Source organism: Aethalodelphis obliquidens, unplaced genomic scaffold, assembly GCF_003676395.1.
Source record: "Aethalodelphis obliquidens isolate GAN/ISIS:26980383/991018 unplaced genomic scaffold, ASM367639v1 scaffold42, whole genome shotgun sequence".
Classification (NCBI taxonomy): domain Eukaryota; kingdom Metazoa; phylum Chordata; class Mammalia; order Artiodactyla; family Delphinidae; genus Aethalodelphis; species Aethalodelphis obliquidens.
In genome coordinates, this window is record NW_020837986.1 from 36,735 (window position 1) to 55,437 (window position 18,703).

The 18,703-nt window shown below is 48.3% G+C and overlaps 1 protein-coding gene across 10 annotated transcripts in view; it reads left to right on the forward strand.

Annotated features, from left to right (window-relative positions):
• Positions 1-18,703, forward strand: part of SULF2 (sulfatase 2) — a 140,262-nt gene that overhangs the window by 19,578 nt on the left and 101,981 nt on the right. For 6 of the 10 annotated variants that reach the window (XM_027078103.1, XM_027078100.1, XM_027078102.1 and 3 more), the window contains one exon: positions 11,457-11,732. In XM_027078103.1, the coding sequence (XP_026933904.1) occupies positions 11,558-11,732 (175 nt within the window). In that variant the 5' untranslated portion in view covers positions 11,457-11,557. Of the gene's footprint in view, positions 1-11,456; positions 11,733-18,703 lie in introns of those variants that run through there. The other 4 variants (XM_027078105.1, XM_027078108.1, XM_027078106.1 and 1 more) reach the window with 2 other exon arrangements.

Here is an 18,703-nt window from a genome sequence, read left to right on the forward strand (position 1 = left end):
TCCATGCTGTGAGGAAGCCCAGGCCACATGGCAAGGGCCCCCCGAAGGCCCCAGCTGACTGCCAGCAGCCGCCACCAGACCGGGGATTCAAGTCCCCAGCTCTTGTGCCTCTTCAGCTGTGGCCTCAGATGTGATAAAGCAGAGACCAGCCATTCCTGTTGTGTCCCGTCGGAATTCCTGAACCCAAGTCCCTGAGCATAAAAAAAAATATATATATATATATATATATATATTTCCGCTGCTAAGTTTGGGGGTAAATTGTTACAGAGAAGTAGTCATTGGAACACTTGGCGTGTGCCTGTCTTCCCTCTGTTCAATAAGTTATTCATTTATTCTACAATATCCGGAATCTCCCTTCTCACCCCTTCACTGCCCCCACCCTGGTCCAGGCACTGTCTATGGCAGTCATCTCACTGGCCTCCGTGTGTCCACCTCACTGCCTATAGTCTGTTCTCCACACACAGCCAGACGGATCCTGTTAAAATCTACAACCAATCACGGCACTCCTGGGCTAGAACATTCCAGGTCCCACTCTCACTCAACTCCACTCCGGCCACACTTGCCCACTTTATGTCCCTCAAACACCCCAGCCACATTCCTACCTCAGGACATTTGCACTGGTCCCTCTGCCCGGAATACTGTTCCCCTGAATATCCACAAGGCACATTGCTTCACCTCCCTGAGGGCTCTGCCCAAGTGTCATCTCTCAGAGAGGCCTTTGCCACCCTCCTATTTAAAGATGCGAACTCCCCCCACCAGCACTTCCAGCCTCCCGCTCATCACCTTAGGACTCATCACCTCATGCGCCCATCATTTATTTTGGTGTCTGATCCATGACAGAGTATTGGTTTCTGAATCTGCAGCACGTAGAATAGGGCCTGGTGCATAGTAACTGCTCAGTAAATATTTGCTGACTGACTCAAAGAATTAGCACCCAGGCTCTGCCAGGGACTGGGGCTATGGAGTGAGGAAGAGACAGCTCCTACCTGTGCAGAGCTTCCAGCAGGGAAAATGACCCCCTACAAGATACAAACTCGAACAGAAGAGTACATCAAGGAATCAGAAGTTGTGATGAGTGCTCTGAAGAGAACAAACCTTGGATGAGGCCAGGAATAACAGGGAGGCCTGCCGCAGTGAGGGAGGTGAGGGAAGGCTCCCTCCCCACCTGTCAGACTCCACCCATCCCAGGGTTCCAGGCCGTGCCCAGGGAGCAGCCTGTTTTTCTTGGCAGGTGAGGAAACTGAGGCCGAATCAGGACAGAAGTCAGGACTCCCACGCCCACATTTCTTCCCCCTTTCTGCACCGCCTTTCTCTTATCAGCTGGCAAATAAGGATGAGGAAGGTTTGCCTGTGATAAGGCAGAGTTGGGCCCAGGCCAAGGGTTAGCAGCCCTGTCATCAGATCTCTCTATAGACGGAGGCAGATGGTGTCTGGGAAGCCACCTGGGTCAACACTTTGCCCCCAGCTTGCTCTGCCAGTTGGGCTCATTCGGTCGCAAGTGACAGAGAAAGCAACTCCGAGTGACCTAAGAGAAAAAGAATTTGATTCATATCCTTAAAGAGTCAAAGTATGAGAAAGGGACCTGTAAGAAAATATCTCAAAGCAGTTGAAGGAAGGGCTTCCCTGGTGGCGCAGTGGTTGAGAGTCCGCCTGCCGATGCAGGGGACACGGGTTCGTGCCCCGGTCCGGGAAGATCCCACATGCTGCGGAGCGGCTGGGCCCGTGAGCCATGGCCGCTGAGCCTGCGCTCCGCAACGGGAGAGGCCACAACAGTGAGAGGCCCACGTACCGCAAAAAAAAAAAAAAAAAAAAAAAAGCAGTTGAAGGACATGGAAGAATTTACAGGGGCCTGAAACAAAGAACCCAGAAGTAAATCTTCCTCCTTCAGGCTTAGCTGGATACAGGTCTCGGATGTTGGCAAAACCCAAGTACGTTCCGTCTTGAAGCTCTGTTCGCTTCTGCGTGTTGGCTTCATTCCAACTCCGTATGAGGCAAAATGACGTCAGTCTTCCCTCATCCTCATGGTGGACTGATATGGACCGAGTTAGCCAGCTGGAAAGAGGAGGCGCCTCTTTCTAGTTGGACCCAAGTGCCTGGACTACTCTGATTGGCCAGTCACTGAGGCAGGGGGATTGGAAGGCTCTGATTGGCTTAGGTCTGCATGCCGTGGCCCAGTCTTGGAGCTCTGAAGCCAGGGCCTAATTTGAACTTTATGGACGAATAACTGGGAGAAGAGGATCCCTAAAGGAAAACTGAGTGCTGTTACAGAAAGGAGGGTGGCCCAAACTCAACAAATAACACTAACCAACATTTATCAGGCACTTACTGTATACAGCTCTGTTTTAAGGACTTCACAGACATTAAGCCACTTCATCCTCGCAAGTCTGTAAGTGCTATTATTGGCCCCACTTCGCAGATAAAGACACTGAGGCCAAAAGAGGTTACATTACTTGCCCACAAGCTAGTAAGTAGTGGAGCCGAGACTCGAACCCAGGCATTCTGTTTCTAGTTCCCATCTCCACCCCTCCTCCAGCCTGTTCCCTGCTGCGTTTCCCCCCAGCACTTAGCAGTCTCTCTGTGTGCCTTTCTCCACTCTGTCAGCTCCGTGAGAACAGGGATTTGGCTGCTTTTGTTTTCCCCCACTGATCATGATACGGTACCTGGTACATAGCATCTGCTCATATATTTGAGTGTGTGAATTATATGGTCGCGCACTTGACATGCAAAGCATTGTGATACTCAGCTTCCCAAGACTTCAAATGTATCGTTTCTAAACTTTCTTTGAGCTCTAACTATAATCCATGACCCCATTCTAAGAGTTCACTCGTGGTTTACTATTACTTCCAATCCTGTTTTCTGACCCTTCTCACCTTTAGCAGGAGTCTTTCAACTCCAGCTTCTTATATGTTGACTCTTTAGAATGTCAGCTCCGTGAGGGCAGGTACTTTTTTTTTTCACTGTTTTATCTACAGTGCCAAGAACTATGCCTGGCACATAGCAAGCCTTCAAGAATTTCTTGTCACGTGAATAGTTAGGCAGGCAACTAGATTCTTAGGTTCTTCTCTTTATGCCCTAATTTCCTTTCCAGATCCTGAGCCCTTGTCTTGAAACCTGACCTCTCTCTCCAACCTCTAAGGACCCTTCTCTTGTCCCCTGTCCTGCTGGCTTGGTCCTCTGCCTCCAGCTGAAATTCCAAGAACAGGCACAGAGGGCCACCTGATGCCCTTGGACTTAGGTAACGGAGACAGGGAGAGTCTGTGGACTGTAGGTTCCGGGAGCTCCTGTCCTTTCTTTGACAGCCCTGGAGAGGAGGAGAGAGGCTGGTAAAACCTGTTGGCCAGGAAGAAGAGGAGATACCAGGGGAGTGTAAGTTTTAACAGATGTGCATGTGTCATCCTCTGTCTAGACAGCTTCTAGGCTTGGGAGGTTGGGGACCACACATTTCCACTCCTCCATTCTGCTTGCTACTTGCTAAAGCTATTTCCCCTGCCTGAGGCACTCTGTCCTCCACGCCTTCTTTGGAGCCCACCCAAATCCTGTGGATTTTTCAGAACTTTGTTCCTCTTAGGCTTCTCAAACTTTTCTCTGTAAGGACTCCTCCACGCAGCCCTCCCTGAACGCCCGCAGGCCAGCAGTTCCCCCCTTTTGCTTCCTGTTCGTACCACACACTTAACCTCAGCCTCTTGTATCATTTCTCGGTTTCCAAGTAGGCATGGGAGTCAGGAGAGGACTCGTGGGATCAGAATATCTGGGTGCAAATCTCGGGCGTGCTATCTGCTTGCTTTATCAGTATAGATGCCTGCAGGAAACAGATGACGCCTCTAACAAAGGTATGAGCAGAGTGTAAGAAAATGAATAGTACGGATCTCTCGGGCTGGGAACAGTGGGGAGCATTTGCTGGAACCTGGCAAGGGCCGCCCACAGGAGCTGTGGCCTTCAGTAGGGCAATAAAGGGATATGGTCGGTTCCTAGCAACTGGGCAGAGAAGGCCCCTGGAAAGTACCCAGGCCTCTCTGTCTTCCCATACTGCCTTCCCTGGGCAGCGTCTCCCTGAGCCACATCCAGCCAGGAGCCAGAGAGCACAGAGCCCATTGATGTGGTCCATCCAAGCGACGATATTCAGCACCCAAGCAGCGCAGCCTTGGGGAAATTCTCGAGCCTCCCCATGCCTCAGCTCCCTCACCCGCAAATGGAGCCTCCTAACTCATGATGTTGTAGGGTGACCTGAGTTGACACAGGAAAAGTGCCTAGAATTTAGAAAAGTGCCCAGGGTCCGTGATAAGCACATCATACAAATTTTAGTTATTTCTTCATTATTCTTGTAGGGTATTAACTGTTGGTCTGGGCATTTCCTGTTGCAAATGACAAGCCCAATTCAGATTAGCTTCAGCAACAAAGGGCACTTGTTTGAGCCTGTAACTGGCTACAAGGTGGAACTTGCTTCAGTCCAGCGTCAGGAGCATCCTCTCTCGGGGGCCAGTTGGTAGCTGGGCTGGGCTTACCCCTTCCCAGTACCCACCCAACTGTTTCTTATTTCTCTCTCATTGGCCAGGCTTGGGTCACATGTCTGTCTCTGGGCCAATCACTGGAGCTAGAGAGATGAGGTGTGCTGATTGGCTACACTTGGGTCACATTTTCTGTCCTGCACTCACACTGCAGGTAAGCCAGAAGAAAAGGAGTTGTCAGTGCCCCCAAGCAGGGCTGGAGTACGGGTACTGTTACCAGGAGGGAGAAAATCCTTTGCCAAGTCAGTAGTATTGTCAATGTCTGCTATGTCCGAAGCACTGTTTTAGGTGTTGGGATACAGATGTGAACGAAGCTGACAAAAATCCGTACCCTCAGATTATGAACTGACTTTCTAGTGGGGGAGACCGACAAAGAAACAAGGAAAATAACTAGCTGTCAGAGGTGGCAGGTGCTACTGGGGAGGAAAGAGATTTCCGTTTTTACGTGCAAAGGCGAAATTTGAGCAAAGACCTGAAGGAGGTGACGAAAGGGCCGTGAAGAGATCTGGATGAAGGCTCCAGGCAGAGGGAACAGCACGTGCAAAGGCCCTGGGGTGGGGACATGGCCTGGCATGTGCAAGGAACAGCACAGACACCGTGTGGCCAGAGCCAGGTGGGCAAGGGGGAAAGTGGAAGGCGATGAGGTCAGGAAGGGATGGGCAGACTGCGTAGGGTCTTGTAGGTCCTTTGGAGGGTTTGGAGGTTTTTATTTGGCATTAGATGGGAGCCCTTCAGGACTTTTCAGTAGAGGAAGACAGACTCTTGCTTTTGTTTTAACAGGATCCTTCTGCCTGCTTGATAGAAGGAGGTGAAGGTAGAAGCAGGGAAATCAATTAGGAGGCTGTTATAATCCAGGCAGGATTATCCTATAACCTAACCCTATGACACAGTAGGCCGTAAATACATATTTGTAAAGTAAATGAAGGAAGACATAAGTGGTCTGGCTCTCTAGACCACCTAGAAAGGTCCACAGGTCTGGTGCAGGGGCTCCGGCCCCAGCACAGGGCATCTTCACACCCCACAATTTCCTTTCTTCTCACCTCCCAGGGAACTTCTCCCGTCTGATCAATGCCTTGTTCTGACCACTTCTCCCTCTCCCTGGGCTGCCTGATCGCTCCCAAACTCCTCTCAGCTACTCTTGTTGGATTTGGGGCTCCTCAGAGGAAAACAGCCATCGGGATCTCTCTGGACAGGCCTGGGTGAGGTCCCAGGCGTTTCCCCAAAGCTGTGATGCACAGTCAGCCTGAGACCCACTCCTCCCTGCAGGTCAGATAAATCCAGAAGCAGGAGCGATGCTTCTGAACGCTCAGGATACTAGGCGTTTCCAGTGATGTCTTCCTGGGCTGGGAGGGCTTTGCCAAGGTCTGTGAGAAAGACACAGGACGAAGAGAGGAGCGGGATGGACCTTTCCTCAAGCTGGTGGGAATAAGTGGTGGTGTCCGCGGGATGGACAGAGCATCGCTCAGCTAGCGCCGCACAGATTCACCAGATACTCTCTCGGTTCAGCCACCTTGAATCTTTACTAAGAAGGAGGAGAATGGAGGCAGAATCCCTTGTGTCATTTTTAATTGATTTCTCCAGCATACAGAGAGGGGCTGGCACAAGTCCAGGGAAAGTGGGAGCTGGAGGAATTCATCAAAAATCGACCTACTGATGACTTGAGCTGATGAAATAATTAGCTCCTATTATCCCCCAGTCTCTGGTCATGGAGATTTGACTTCCATGCAGGGGAGCAGCATCCTGGCTGAAGGGTTGCAGCTGCCTGGGAATGGAGGGGAGCATTGCTAAGAAGACCAACATGGGTGCCAGGAAGAGTCCAGTCGACCATATCCCCCAGCTCCACCCACCATCTGGCCCGGCCCCCCGTACCTCCGCATCACAGGCCAGAGCCAAAAAGGCCCTCCAAGGGCACCTGGCCTCCTACTGTTTCAGAGCCAAATGAGGAAACTGAGGTTGGGAGACTCTTAGGAACTTACCTGGAGATCTGCTTCCAGGAGGTTCTGGTTGAGCCGCTGACTCAAGCCAGAGTGGGTTTGAACCCAGTCTCTGCCCCTTATTTGCCCATGTGATCATGGGAAAGTGCTTTTAATTCTCTGTGGCTCAGCTTCCTCATCCATAAAATGGGTATAATATCGATGGGTGGATATGCGGATTAGACAAGTTGATATATCAATACATAAAATGCTTAGAGCAGGGACTGGAGCGTTGCAGGCCCTCAATAAGCATTTGCTGTTACGATTCCTGGTATAAGAGCGTTGCTGTTTGTAGGGCATCCGTCAGAAATTCGCTGTTCTATCACTCGATGTCTGTCTGAAGGAACACGAATGCGTATTTTTTTTATTTGACTATAGCTGGTTTACAATATTGTGTCAGTTTCAGGTGTACAGCTTCGGATTCTTTTCCATTATAGGTTATTACAAGATACTGAATATAGTTCCTTGTACTATACAGTAAATCCTGGTTGTTTATCTACTTTATATACAGTGATGTGTATCTGTTAATTCTATACTCCTAATTTATCCCTCGCCCCTCCCCTTTTCCCTTGGGTAACCGTAAGTTTTCTGTCTGTGAGTCTATTTCTGTTTTGTGAATGAGTTCATTTGTATCAGTTTTTTAGGTTCCACATGTGCTATCGTATGATATTTGCCTTTCTCTTTCTGACTTATTTCACTTAGTATGATAATCTCTAGGTCCATCCATGTTGCTGCAAATGGCAATGTTTCATTCCTTTTTATAGCTGAGTAGTACTCCATTGTATTTATATCCCACATCTTCTTTATCCGTTCACCTGTGATGGACATTTAGGTTGTTTCCATGGCTTGGCTATTGTAAACAGTGCTGCAGTGAACACTGGGGTGCATGTATCTTTTTGAATTAGAGTTTTCATCTTTTCCAGATATATGCCCAGGAGTGGGATTGCTGGGTCATATGGTAGCTCTGTTTTTGGTTTTTTAAGGAAACTCCATACTGTTCACCAATTTACATTCCCACCAACAGTGTAGGAGGATTCTGTTTTCTCCACACCCTCTCCAGCATTTATTATTTGTTGAATTTTGATGATGGCCGTTCTGACCAGTGTGAGGTGATACCTTGTTGTAGTTTTGGTTTGCGTTTCTCTAATAATCAGCGACGTGGAGCAGCTTTTCATCTGCTTCTTGGCCATCTGTATGTCTTCTTCAGAGAAATGTCTATTTAGGTCTTCTGCCTCTTTTTCGACTGGGAAGTTTGTTTTATGAATGGCTGGCTGGAGTGTCAGTCAAGCTCACGGTTTCAGTTGCAAAGCACAAAGCATCCCAGTGTGTTTCCCGAGGTAGGGAGACGTGGACTGATAAACAACGTGATTCAAGGATCCCCCCCCCCCATGATTTGGGATAATTCAGGGACCCATTAGAGTCTAGGGCGTGTCTCCTTTTCAACCCTCTCAAGCCTCCCATTACCTCCAGCAGGAAGTCTCTGAATGGTGCTAATGTGCCTCGTTGCCTTTCAACACCTGCTAATTTCCCTTAAACAGAGACAGTACAAGTATGAGAGCTGCCAGCCCAGAGCTCAGCTTAGAGCCTTAAATGTGAACTAGAAGCTGTTAGACGGACGGAGTAACACAGTTTCTGCTCTGTTTGACTTTATTTGTGTGATTAGTTCTACAGGAAAGGGACGCTGCTTTTCCATTTATTCTTGGATAGAAAGTCGCCTTTTTCAAAACCATGTGTTTCGTCTTTTTCAAACCATGTGTTTCGCCTTTTTCAAAACTATGTGTTTATGTCTTTATTTTTAAATGAGGCTATTTAAAGGAGCATGTGAACCAAATGATAGCGGAAGGGTTGTGCAGGGCCGGCAGAAATTGGGGCTATGGCCCCTGAATGTGAGAAGCTGGGAAACGAGTTCAGTGGTGAGAGGCCCTCACCAAGCTGTCAGGGAGAACAGAGGTCAAACACTGTCCCTGCTGTTTTCTCTCCAGGTGACCTTAGGACAGTGATTAGGCCTCAGTTCTCAGTTTTGTTTTGTTTTTTTAATTAATTTCTTTGTTTGCTTTTATTTTTGGCTGCGTTGGGTCTTTGTTGCTGCACCTGGGCTTTCTCTAGTTGCGGTGAGCGGGGGCTACTCTTCATTGCTGTGCGAGGGCTTCTCGTGGTGGTGGCTTCTCTCGTTGTGGAGCACGGGCTCTAGGCGTGCGGGCTCAGTAGTTGTGGCACGCGGGCTCAGTAGTTGTGGCTCGCGGGCTCTAGAGCGCAGGCTCAGTAGTTGTGGCGCACGGGCTTAGTTGCTCCGTGGCATGTGGGATCTTCCCAGGCCAGCGCTCGAACCCGTGTCCCCTGCATTGGCAGGCAGATTCTTAACCACTGCGCCACCAGGGAAGCCCTGTTCTCAGTTTTTAAATGGGGATAATAGTAGTACCTTTGTGAGAGGGTTATTGGGGAGATTGAGGGAGATGCTGCGGAGTGCCTGACACGGGACCCAGCTGCAGCGGTGCTGATAATAATCTAATAATGGTTTTCACTGTGAATGATGTGTTCCAGTCAGTATACACCATGTGCCAGGCTCTGGACTCAGCATTCTGCCTTAACTCATTTAATCCTTCATGTCCATTTTATAGATGGGGAAACCGAGGCATAGAAGGGTTGAGTTACTTGCCTAGGGACACCCAGCAAGTAACTTTGAAGTCCATGAATTAAGTATCATATAACATGGGCACAAAGCAGCCACCCAGCGCATGTCACTGCAGCCACCCTTCCTATTGCAAGATGTGGGCTCTAGCAGATAAAGAGATGGGGGTGGAAGTCGATGCCTGTCCGCTAGTCCCGTGAAACTCGCGGTTCCCAGGTCAGCTTCCCGATAATGTGGGCTTCATCTCATCTGTCTGCACAGATGTCCTTTCAGAGGCCCCTGGGGTGGGAAGCCCTGTGTGGAGCTTGCTCTCTGTTCTCAGCCTTCTCTCACTCTGTAGCACACAGAGAACCTCACCAAAATCTCCATTCCTTTATTTATCTGAATATTTCTTTGGCACTGTTCTGTGCCAGGCATGGTCCTAGGTGCTGGGGACAGAGCTGTGAGCAACACAAAGCCAGCCTCTGCCCTCGTGGAGCTGACCCTCCCCAGGGGAGGACTGGGCAATAAATAAGGTAATTGCAGGTGTAGGAGGGACTGTGAGGAAATAAAGCAGGTTATAAAACACAGAGAGTGCCTGGGGCGGGGGCAGCACCTCAGATAGGACAGTCAGGGCAGACCTCTCCAAGGAGGCGACATTTGTGCCAAGACCTGGCAGAGGAGAAGGAGCCCATCAAACAGAATCTGGGGAAACATTCTTTCAGGTTTAAGGAAGAGGAAGTGCAAAGGCCCTGGGGCAGGAACAAGCTTGACTTGTCTAAGTGACAGAAAGAAGCCAGGGCCTGAGAGCAATTGAGGGGACCGGGGAGAGGTGGACAGGGGTCGGATCACACCCGCCCTGTGTGGGCTTGGTGGGGAGTCTGCATTTTGGACCCCAAGCCATGAGAAGCCAGGGGAGGGTCTGAGCAGGTGAATGACAGGACTGGGACTAAGGTGAGCTGGGTGCCTTGCACCCATCCACCTGGAGTGGGTGCCCCTTCAAACCTGTGCACTGAGCACCTCCCTGGTCTCACCTAGTCCAGACCCTGTGAGTCGTATGTTTGGATTTGAATTTTAGAAAGATCCTGCTGGCTTCCCCTGGGGGGGCATGGAGGGTGGGGGCAGGGGAGGAAGTGGGAGACCCCTTAGAAGGCTGGTGCTCTCCCTGGGAGAGATGATACAGGCATCACATCCCCCTCTGTGGAACCTGGGGTCCGTGATGAGTCCGCTGAGCTGTGGCTTGGGGTGGGGTGGGGTTCCCCATGACAGCAGGGGCAAATGGAGTCGTTCAAGGTCACGGGAACGGTGACTCAGCCCGACTCCAGCGACCTTGGTTTCCTCCCAACACGTCTGCTTGCTTGCTTTTTCTTTCCTTTTAGACAAATGAGACCAAAAGTCTATATCTGGACAGGATTTGAAGGCTTATTTCCTCAGGAAGTAGAAAAATGACTGCAGAGAGCAAAGAGCAGAGTGAGATCTGAGACCCGCCTGAACCAAGATTAGCTGGCCCACCTTCCCCTCCCCTACCTTTGCTTGTGACCCCATCTGACCCGGGGTCAAGGGGGTGACCAAGGTTGCAGTGGAATGTGACAGTTCTTCTCCCTCAGCTTTTTAGCTCTCAGTTTTCTCTGTTGTCATTTTGTTTATTTTGCCACGTAAAACCAATACGAATAACTTGCCCAGTTACGGGATCTGTCGATGGGGGGACCTTTGCGAGCATCCCCGTTGGGTTGAGTTCTTATAACAGTCATGTATCCCCATTTTATTCGTGGGGATACTGAGGTTCCTCGCTGGCTTATCGATGGGGAGACCCAGCTGGTGAGTGACAGAGCCAGGCGTGAAACACAGAGTTGTCCAGCCCAAAGCATCAGCCTGGCTCGTCCAGACCCCTCCCCAGATCGCACGCTACCTGAGAGCTGGGGCTCCGTCCACTCACCTCTGCATCCTCCGTGGTGCTGGCAGAGAACAGATGACCAGAAATGTCTGCTCCTCCAGACTGGGCTTTTTCCTTTCCTTTCACTGGGGGGCGATTTGTCTTGCATTGGTTGGATGGTTCAGAGACAGGCTGACTACCTGACTCGGGACTTGGGCTGCCACCAACACATCCAGAGGATCGCTGGGTCCAAGAGAGGAATTCTGTCTGCAGAAGTAGTCTCCGAAGGCTTTCCTGCCAGTCTATTCTCTGAGCCAGTTGCAGATACTTTCCTTGTAACTTTAGCCGAGTTGGGTTTTTGTTCTGCTGTAGCTGTCCCTGATCAAAGAAACTCTCACTGTCACTGCCAGAAGGCATCGTAGAAATCATTACGCAAGTCTGAGCAGTTGGGCAGCCTTTACAAAAAGATTGACCTGAATCTTTTCCTCTTACTTTAGATCTGTGAGTAGAGAGGGAGGAGAGAAAAGAAGCAAATCCACAAAACACAGCTCCAGACTCCTGCATCCTGCCAGAAACAAGGGATCAGCGGGAACGTAAAATGGCGCCCCCCGGTGTCCTGCTTTGCTTGCTCTCTGCAACTGTCTTCTCTCTCCTGGATGGAAGTGTGGCGTTCCTGTCCCACCACCGCCTGAAAGGCAGGTTTCAGAGGGACCGCAGAAACATCCGTCCCAACATCATCCTCGTGCTGACGGACGACCAGGATGTGGAGCTCGGTAAGACCCTGGCCGCTGGCAGGCGGTATCTACCAAGCTCACCGTGCTGGGTCTCAGGATCCTGATGCAGGATGCTCGGGTAGACCCTGCAGGGTTCACGTCCAGTCGATTGAACCAAGTCCTGGGGTGGTCCCACACGCGTGAATGCACAGCTGGGTCCTCGAGGTTAGGGGTCTCCAACCTTCTTCTAATGCGGGACCATTCCTAGATTCCTCCAAAGTCTGAAGGAGAAGAGATGTTAAGACCAATTCATTATTTCTGTCCAATTTCTATTGAGAACCTACTACATTCCAGGCAATATTCTAGGGCCTGGAACTTCAGTAGCGAGTCAGGCAGGCACAGTCTCTACTCTCTTGGAATGAGGGAGACAGATAATCAGAATCATTGCTAGTTCACATGGAAGATAATTTCAAGAAGGGAGAAATGCTCTGGGGTAACTGAAGAGGGTGCTGGATGCGGGGGAGGGATGGTCAGAGCTCTTTTGGATTAGTTATCAGGGAGGGCCCCTCAGAGGAGGTGATATTTGAGCTGACGCTGAACAGAAAGAAGAAACCAGCCTGGGGCATGTGTGTGTCTGTGTGTGCGTCTGTCTGTGTGTGTGTGTGTGTGTGTGTGTGTGTGTGTGTACACGCACCCCTGCTCCACCAATCTTAACAGATTTGGGTGGGCTCAGCCTTCCTTGGTGGCATCTAGGGGAAGGGAAGGTGGGCCCTATCGCTGGTGACCCGACTCAATTCACAGGTTTGGTGCTTCAGGAGGGTGAGGGCAGCCGCCTCTCGTCCTGAGCTGCTTCCCCTCTTAGTGCTGTGGGCTCCAGGGAGAGCGGGTGAGGACAGGGGCCCTTGCCAAGATGTCGTTCATTTACACCGATGACAAGCTGGAAAAGGGCACCCTCCCTTTATCGCCCACGCAGCGTCCTCCCTGAGCCGTATCCTCGCTTCACTGTGTAAACCATCCTGGACTTCCTGTCCCTGCCAAGCAAGGCCCTGGGCTCCTCCACCCAGCTGGGCGTCTTCATTTACATGAGGCATTTCTCACCACATTTTCATTCGCCTGAGAAGAAGTCCCCATAAATGAGGCCTCCAGGAAGGAGGCCCCCAGAGTCAACCTCAGCTGGACCTTCTGTTCCCCAGGGTCAAACTCCACCTACATTTCCAGCTTACCTTTGGGGGTCTCTCTCAATGTCAGTCTTCTTTCTCCTTTTCTTGTGTCTTCTCCCCCTTCGAATTCACTGATTTTACTGGTTCCATTTCTCCACATTAAACCCTACACAGCGCTGCCCTAGAGGTGCATCTAGGGAGGCGAGCCACAAATGCAAATCACATAAGTGATTCTAAACCTTCTATACTTTTTTAAAAATTAAGAAGAAACGGGGGAAATTAATTTTAAAGACATATTTTGCTGAACCCAATATATCCAATTATTGTCATCTTAACATATAATCAATATAAAAATCATTAATGAGATAGTTTACATTTTTTATATTGCTTTTACAATCTGGCATGTACTTTACATTTCGAGGACATCTCAGGACCAGCTACCTTTCAAGTGCTCAGGAACCATTTATAGCTACCGTACTGGACAGCATACAAGCCCCTCTGCATTTTCCTTATCCTATAAGTTAGATTTCCCTTCTCATCATCAGTGATGATGATAGACATACTACTGGGTATTGTGAAGATCTGGGGAAAAGCCTTCCAAGCAGAGGGAACAGCGTGTGCAAAGGCCCTGAGGCAGGACCAAGGAGACAGATGTGGCTGGAGCCTGAGGAAGGGTCATAGCATGACCCTGGAGAGAAGGAAGGGAGCCAGATCTTGGAGGTTCTCCTGGGTTGTGGTAAAGAGTGCCAGTAGTGGACCAGGTGAGTGGTGGGCCTTTAGCCTCTGTCCACTATCGAAGGGCAACTGACTGTTGTTGGTCGCAACAAATTTAAAGGTTTACTGGAAAAGCCTTTGCAGCCAAACATAAGATTGCGGTGAAGATCCAACTGCAAGTCTGCACCCTTTTTGGATCCATTATTAAAAATACGAATCAGTCTTTTAAGCACCAAGTAAAGGTGATTTCTCTACATCCGAGCCATTCCTTATCATGATTTGTATTAATGAACACAAGTATAGATGTTTCTCAGGGAATTTATCTGTGCAAAAAGAATTTGCAGCCAGGAAGCAGTCAAAGCCCAGGGCTTTTATTGACAGTTTGACACGTATGATACCTATCTCACAGGCAGCATTTAGAATGAGCCACATTCGATAGCCATGGGGAGCCTACAGAAAGTGTCCATAGGACTGTGAGTATTGTTTCTGGCAGAATTTTGCAAAGAGTGCTCACAGGCAGCACCTGACCTCAGGGCACCTTGGTCTTGCCTCATGGGGCCCCTCAAGCTGTTTCCATCATAGTTCTGCCTGGGGACACCCCCCCCCCCGGACGTTTATTCATGCATTCAACAGATATTGATTAAGCATCTACTCTGTGCGGTGCACTGTGCCGGGAGCGAGAGATCTGGGGAAGGATCCCTCCAGCTGGAGAGAACAGGAAAGGCAAAGACAGTTAGAAATGAGCTGGGTGGGTTGGGACAGAAAGAATGCCTGTGAGCCAGGTGGAGGGACCCCGGGTATAAGTGGAGAGAGATGAGGCCAGGTCGTGCGGGACCTTGCAGCCATGGTGAGGGTTTTGAGTTTTATTCTTAGTGAAACAGACATGAGTGAAAATGGGCCTTGAGCAAAGGAGGGGCTGTGACCTGACTTAGGTTCCAGTAGGATCCCTCTGGCTGTTACGTTGAAATAAATGACATTAGGAGGACAGGACCATAACGGGGCAGGCGAGGATGGAAGCCTGGACCAGGGCAGGAACAGTGGAACCCGGAAGACATGCATGAACGGGTTGGACGGGGGCTGTGGGTGGTGAGGAAAGGAGGAGCATTAGTGGCGACTCCTAGATCTTTGGCTGGAACCAAGGTGAATGATTGAACATGCACTCTTAGGAGCGCCGCATTTTTGCTGCAGCTGCGTGATCTAACTAAGCCTCGTGTCAGAATCTGATTGTAAGTTTGCACCTGTGACTCTCAAATAAAGCCAGCAGCATATGCAAATATAAGGAAAGGGCCGCCAGGTGTGATGAGGACGTGGGAGAGAGGAAAGCAGAGAAAACCAGGGCTAACTTACAACACCCAGATCCATCCTCTTCACTTTAGATGGAGAGACTGAGGCCCAGAGAAATGAAGTCACTCGTCCAAGGTCACACAGCTAGAACGTGGCTAAATGAGATTTGAACCCAGAGCCTGTGGTCTTAACCACTCCTCTACTTAACCAGTCTCCTGGGATGGCTATTCACTTCTTTCCAGATTGGGAGTGTGTTTGTTAGTAGTTTCCACTATTACCAATACCGTTGCTGAGAATGTCTTTATACGTGCATCTTTGCATAGGTGAGCGAGGATTTCTGAAAGATAAATTCTGGGAAGTGGACGCAGTAGGTTTGGATCCCTCTGTCACTTTCCCCCCACAGCACTCGCACAGATCGGTACCTACAAGTCTTCCCTTCTGCGAAGGAGCCACAGCCCCTCCAACAGCATCTGGAGGAGGCTGTGCTTCTTTTAGGAGGTGAGGGTTGATGGCAAGGTGGTAGAGGGGGGAGGGGGGGATTTTTATAAACCACCAGACAGACCCAGATCAATAATGCATGTTCCCCCAAAAGGCCAGCACATTATCTCACAGTCAGCAACAACTGGCACACAGAGGGTAGTCCTAAAAAATTTATCGTCTGCTATTTTCTGCTCATCCAGGCGGCAGTTCTGATGGTTCTTGGGGCTGGAGACTTCGCAACTAAGATGATTCCAGGCCTTTATTCCAGTCCCGGGGCGGAGAACAGCCATCCATCCTAATTAGGGTCTGGATGAGAGAGCTGGTATGGGACACAGCACAGAAGAGGGGCTCTTTCTGTTTCCTAATTGTGAGGGAGGTACATTTAACATGCCTCCCTGAGTTGTCATTTGAAAGTGTCCAGTGCCCAGGGGAACAGGTTCCAGGGCGTATTGGTCAGTAAGTGGCCTCCATTATTAATGTATTTTTCAGAGTGATTGGGAAAATCCCTGTGTTTGGATGACCCTTGGAGACCAGCAGGGTCTTGGCCACCCTCTTTACCAGGAGGGTAGAAGAGGGAGAAGAATACAGAAGCCAAGGTCTCGTTTGCATGTGTCCTTCAAATAGGCCTTGAAACCAGTGGACTCTGCCGGGTTTACTAGTTTAATTCAATCCAGGCAAACCCTTGGTGAGCCTCCAGGCCTGGAACAGGCTCTGAGACACCAAGATGAGTTGGACATGGTCCTTGCCTGGAGCAAGAGAGTATTTGCGACATCCCAGGACCGTCTGTTCTATGACTTGAACTGGACTTACCTTTTGAAGCTTAAGTATTATTTTAACAGGAAGCTTTAATTATGACTGTATATGAAACACTGGTATCTAGTGGTTTTTCACTAGTGGATACTAGTGAAGGTCACTGCAAGACAAAGTCTAATGAGAACAGCAGTGTTTTCACCTCTCAGCAAGATGTTGCCTCCCCTGAGGCCGAGGCCTGGATGACTTTGTTATAAAAGGTGATGGTTTCCTTTGCTGTGCAGAAGATTTGAAGTTTCATTAGGTCCCATTTGTTTATTTTTGGGTTTATTTCCATTTCTCTAGGAGGTGGGTCAAAAAGGATCTTGCTGTGATTTATGTCATGGAGTGTTCTGCCTATGTTTTCCTCTAGGAGTTTGATAGTGTCTGGCCTTACATTTAGGTCTTTAATCCATTTTGAGTTTATTTTTGTGTATGGTGTTAGGGAGTGTTCTAATTTCATTCTTTTTTTTTTTTTTTTACAGAACTTATAATTTTATTTTAAAATTTTAACCATAATATGGGTAATTGTGAGAAAGATACTTAAGGTTTTTTATTTGCCCAATTTCCAAATAGTTCCTTATTCTTTATTTTCTAGTCTAGGCAGAGTTTTAATTTCCTTCTTAGCTGTTTACATTTTAAAAGCACGGTTAAGATTTACATCTTCAAGGGAAAGTACACAATTTTTCTCTTAAAAGTTTTGGAGCATGGACTTCCCTGGTGGTGCAGTGGTTGAGAGTCCGCCCGCCGATGCAGGGCACACGGGCTCGTGCTCCGGTCCGGGAAGATCCCACATGCCGCGGAGCGGCTGGGCCCGTGAGCCATGGCCGCCGAGCCTGTGCGTCCGGAGCCTGTGCTCCGCAACGGGAGAGGCCACAGTAGTGAGAGGCCCGCGTACCGCAAAAAAAAAAAAAAAAATTTTGGAGCTTATTTGTCTATTAGCAGAAATCTAGGGTATTTACTATTTAAATTTTTCCTTCTATTTCTTAGGTGAAGTACAATTGTACTTCCAATGTCCTGATTTTTTTTAACAATATCTGCAAATGTCTGAGGGAAAATAGGAAAGAGTCTGAGTGGATTTTGAGTTGCTTTCAGTTATGCTTCTGTTTTTCTAGAGTCAACTTGTAAATCAAGAATTGCTAATTCCAACTCTTTCTTTGTCTGCATTTCTGTAAGTCATCTTCAAAGAATTGGATAGACTTTCCCATTATAATGTTTATGAGTGATTAGCCCATCTAACCACATTATTTGAATTTGCCTTTTTATTTTTTTTTAACATCTTTATTGGAGTATAATTGCTTTACAATGGTATGTTAGTTTCAGCTTCACAACAAAATGAATCAGTTATACATATACATATGTTCCCATATCTCCTCCCTCTTGCATCTCCCTCCCTCCCACCCTCCCTATCCCACCCCTCCAGGCGGTCACAAGGCACCGAGCTGATCTCCCTGTGCTATGCGGCTGCTTCCCACTAGCTATCTACCTTACGTTTGGTAGCGTATATATGTCCACGCCTCTCTCTCGCTTTGTCACAGCTCACCCTTCCCCCTCCCCATAGCCTCAAGTCCATTCTCTAGTAAGTCTGTATCTTTATTCCTGTTTCACCCCTAGGTTTTTCATGACATTTTTTTTTCTTAAATTCCATATATATGTGTTAGCATACGGTATTTGTCTCTCTCTTTCTGACTTACTTCACTCTGTATGACAGACTCTAGGTCTATCCACCTCATTACAAATAGCTCAATTTCGTTTCTTTTTATGACTGAGTAATATTCCATTGTATATATGTGCCACATCTTCTTTATCCATTCATCGGATGATGGACACTTAGGTTGTTTCCATCTCTGGGCTATTGTAAATAGAGCTGCAATGAACATTTTGGTACATGAGTCTTTTTGAATTATGGTTTTCTCAGGGTATATGCCCAGTAGTGGGATTGCTGGGTCATATGGTAGTTCTATTTTTAGTTTTTTAAGGAACCTCCATACTGTTCTCCATAGTGGCTGTATCAATTTACATTCCCACCAACAGTGTAAGAGTGTTCCCTTTTCTCCACACCCTCTCCAGCATTTATTGTTTCTAGATTTTTTGATGATGGCCATTCTGACTGGTGTGAGATGATATCTCATTGTAGTTTTGATTTGCATTTCTCTAATAGTGATGTTGAGCAGCTTTTCATGTGCTTCTTGGCCATCTGTATATCTTCTTTGGAGAAATGTCTATTTAGGTCTTCTGCCCATTTTTGGATTGGGTTGTTTGTTTTTTTGTTATTGAGCTGCATGAGCTGCTTATAAATTTTGGAGATTAATCCTTTGTCAGTTGCTTCATTTGAAAATATTTTCTCCCATTCTGAGGGTTGTCTTTTGGTCTTGTTTATGGTTTCCTTTGCTGCACAAAAGCTTTTAAGTTTCATTAGGTCCCATTTGTTTACTTTTGTTTTTATTTCCATTTCTCTAGGAGGTGGGTCAAAAAGGACCTTGCTGTGATTTATGTCATAGAGTGTCCTGCCTATGTTTTCCTCTAAGAGTTTGATAGTTTCTGGCCTTACATTTAGGTCTTTAATCCATTTTGAGCTTATTTTTGTGTATGGTGTTAGGGAGT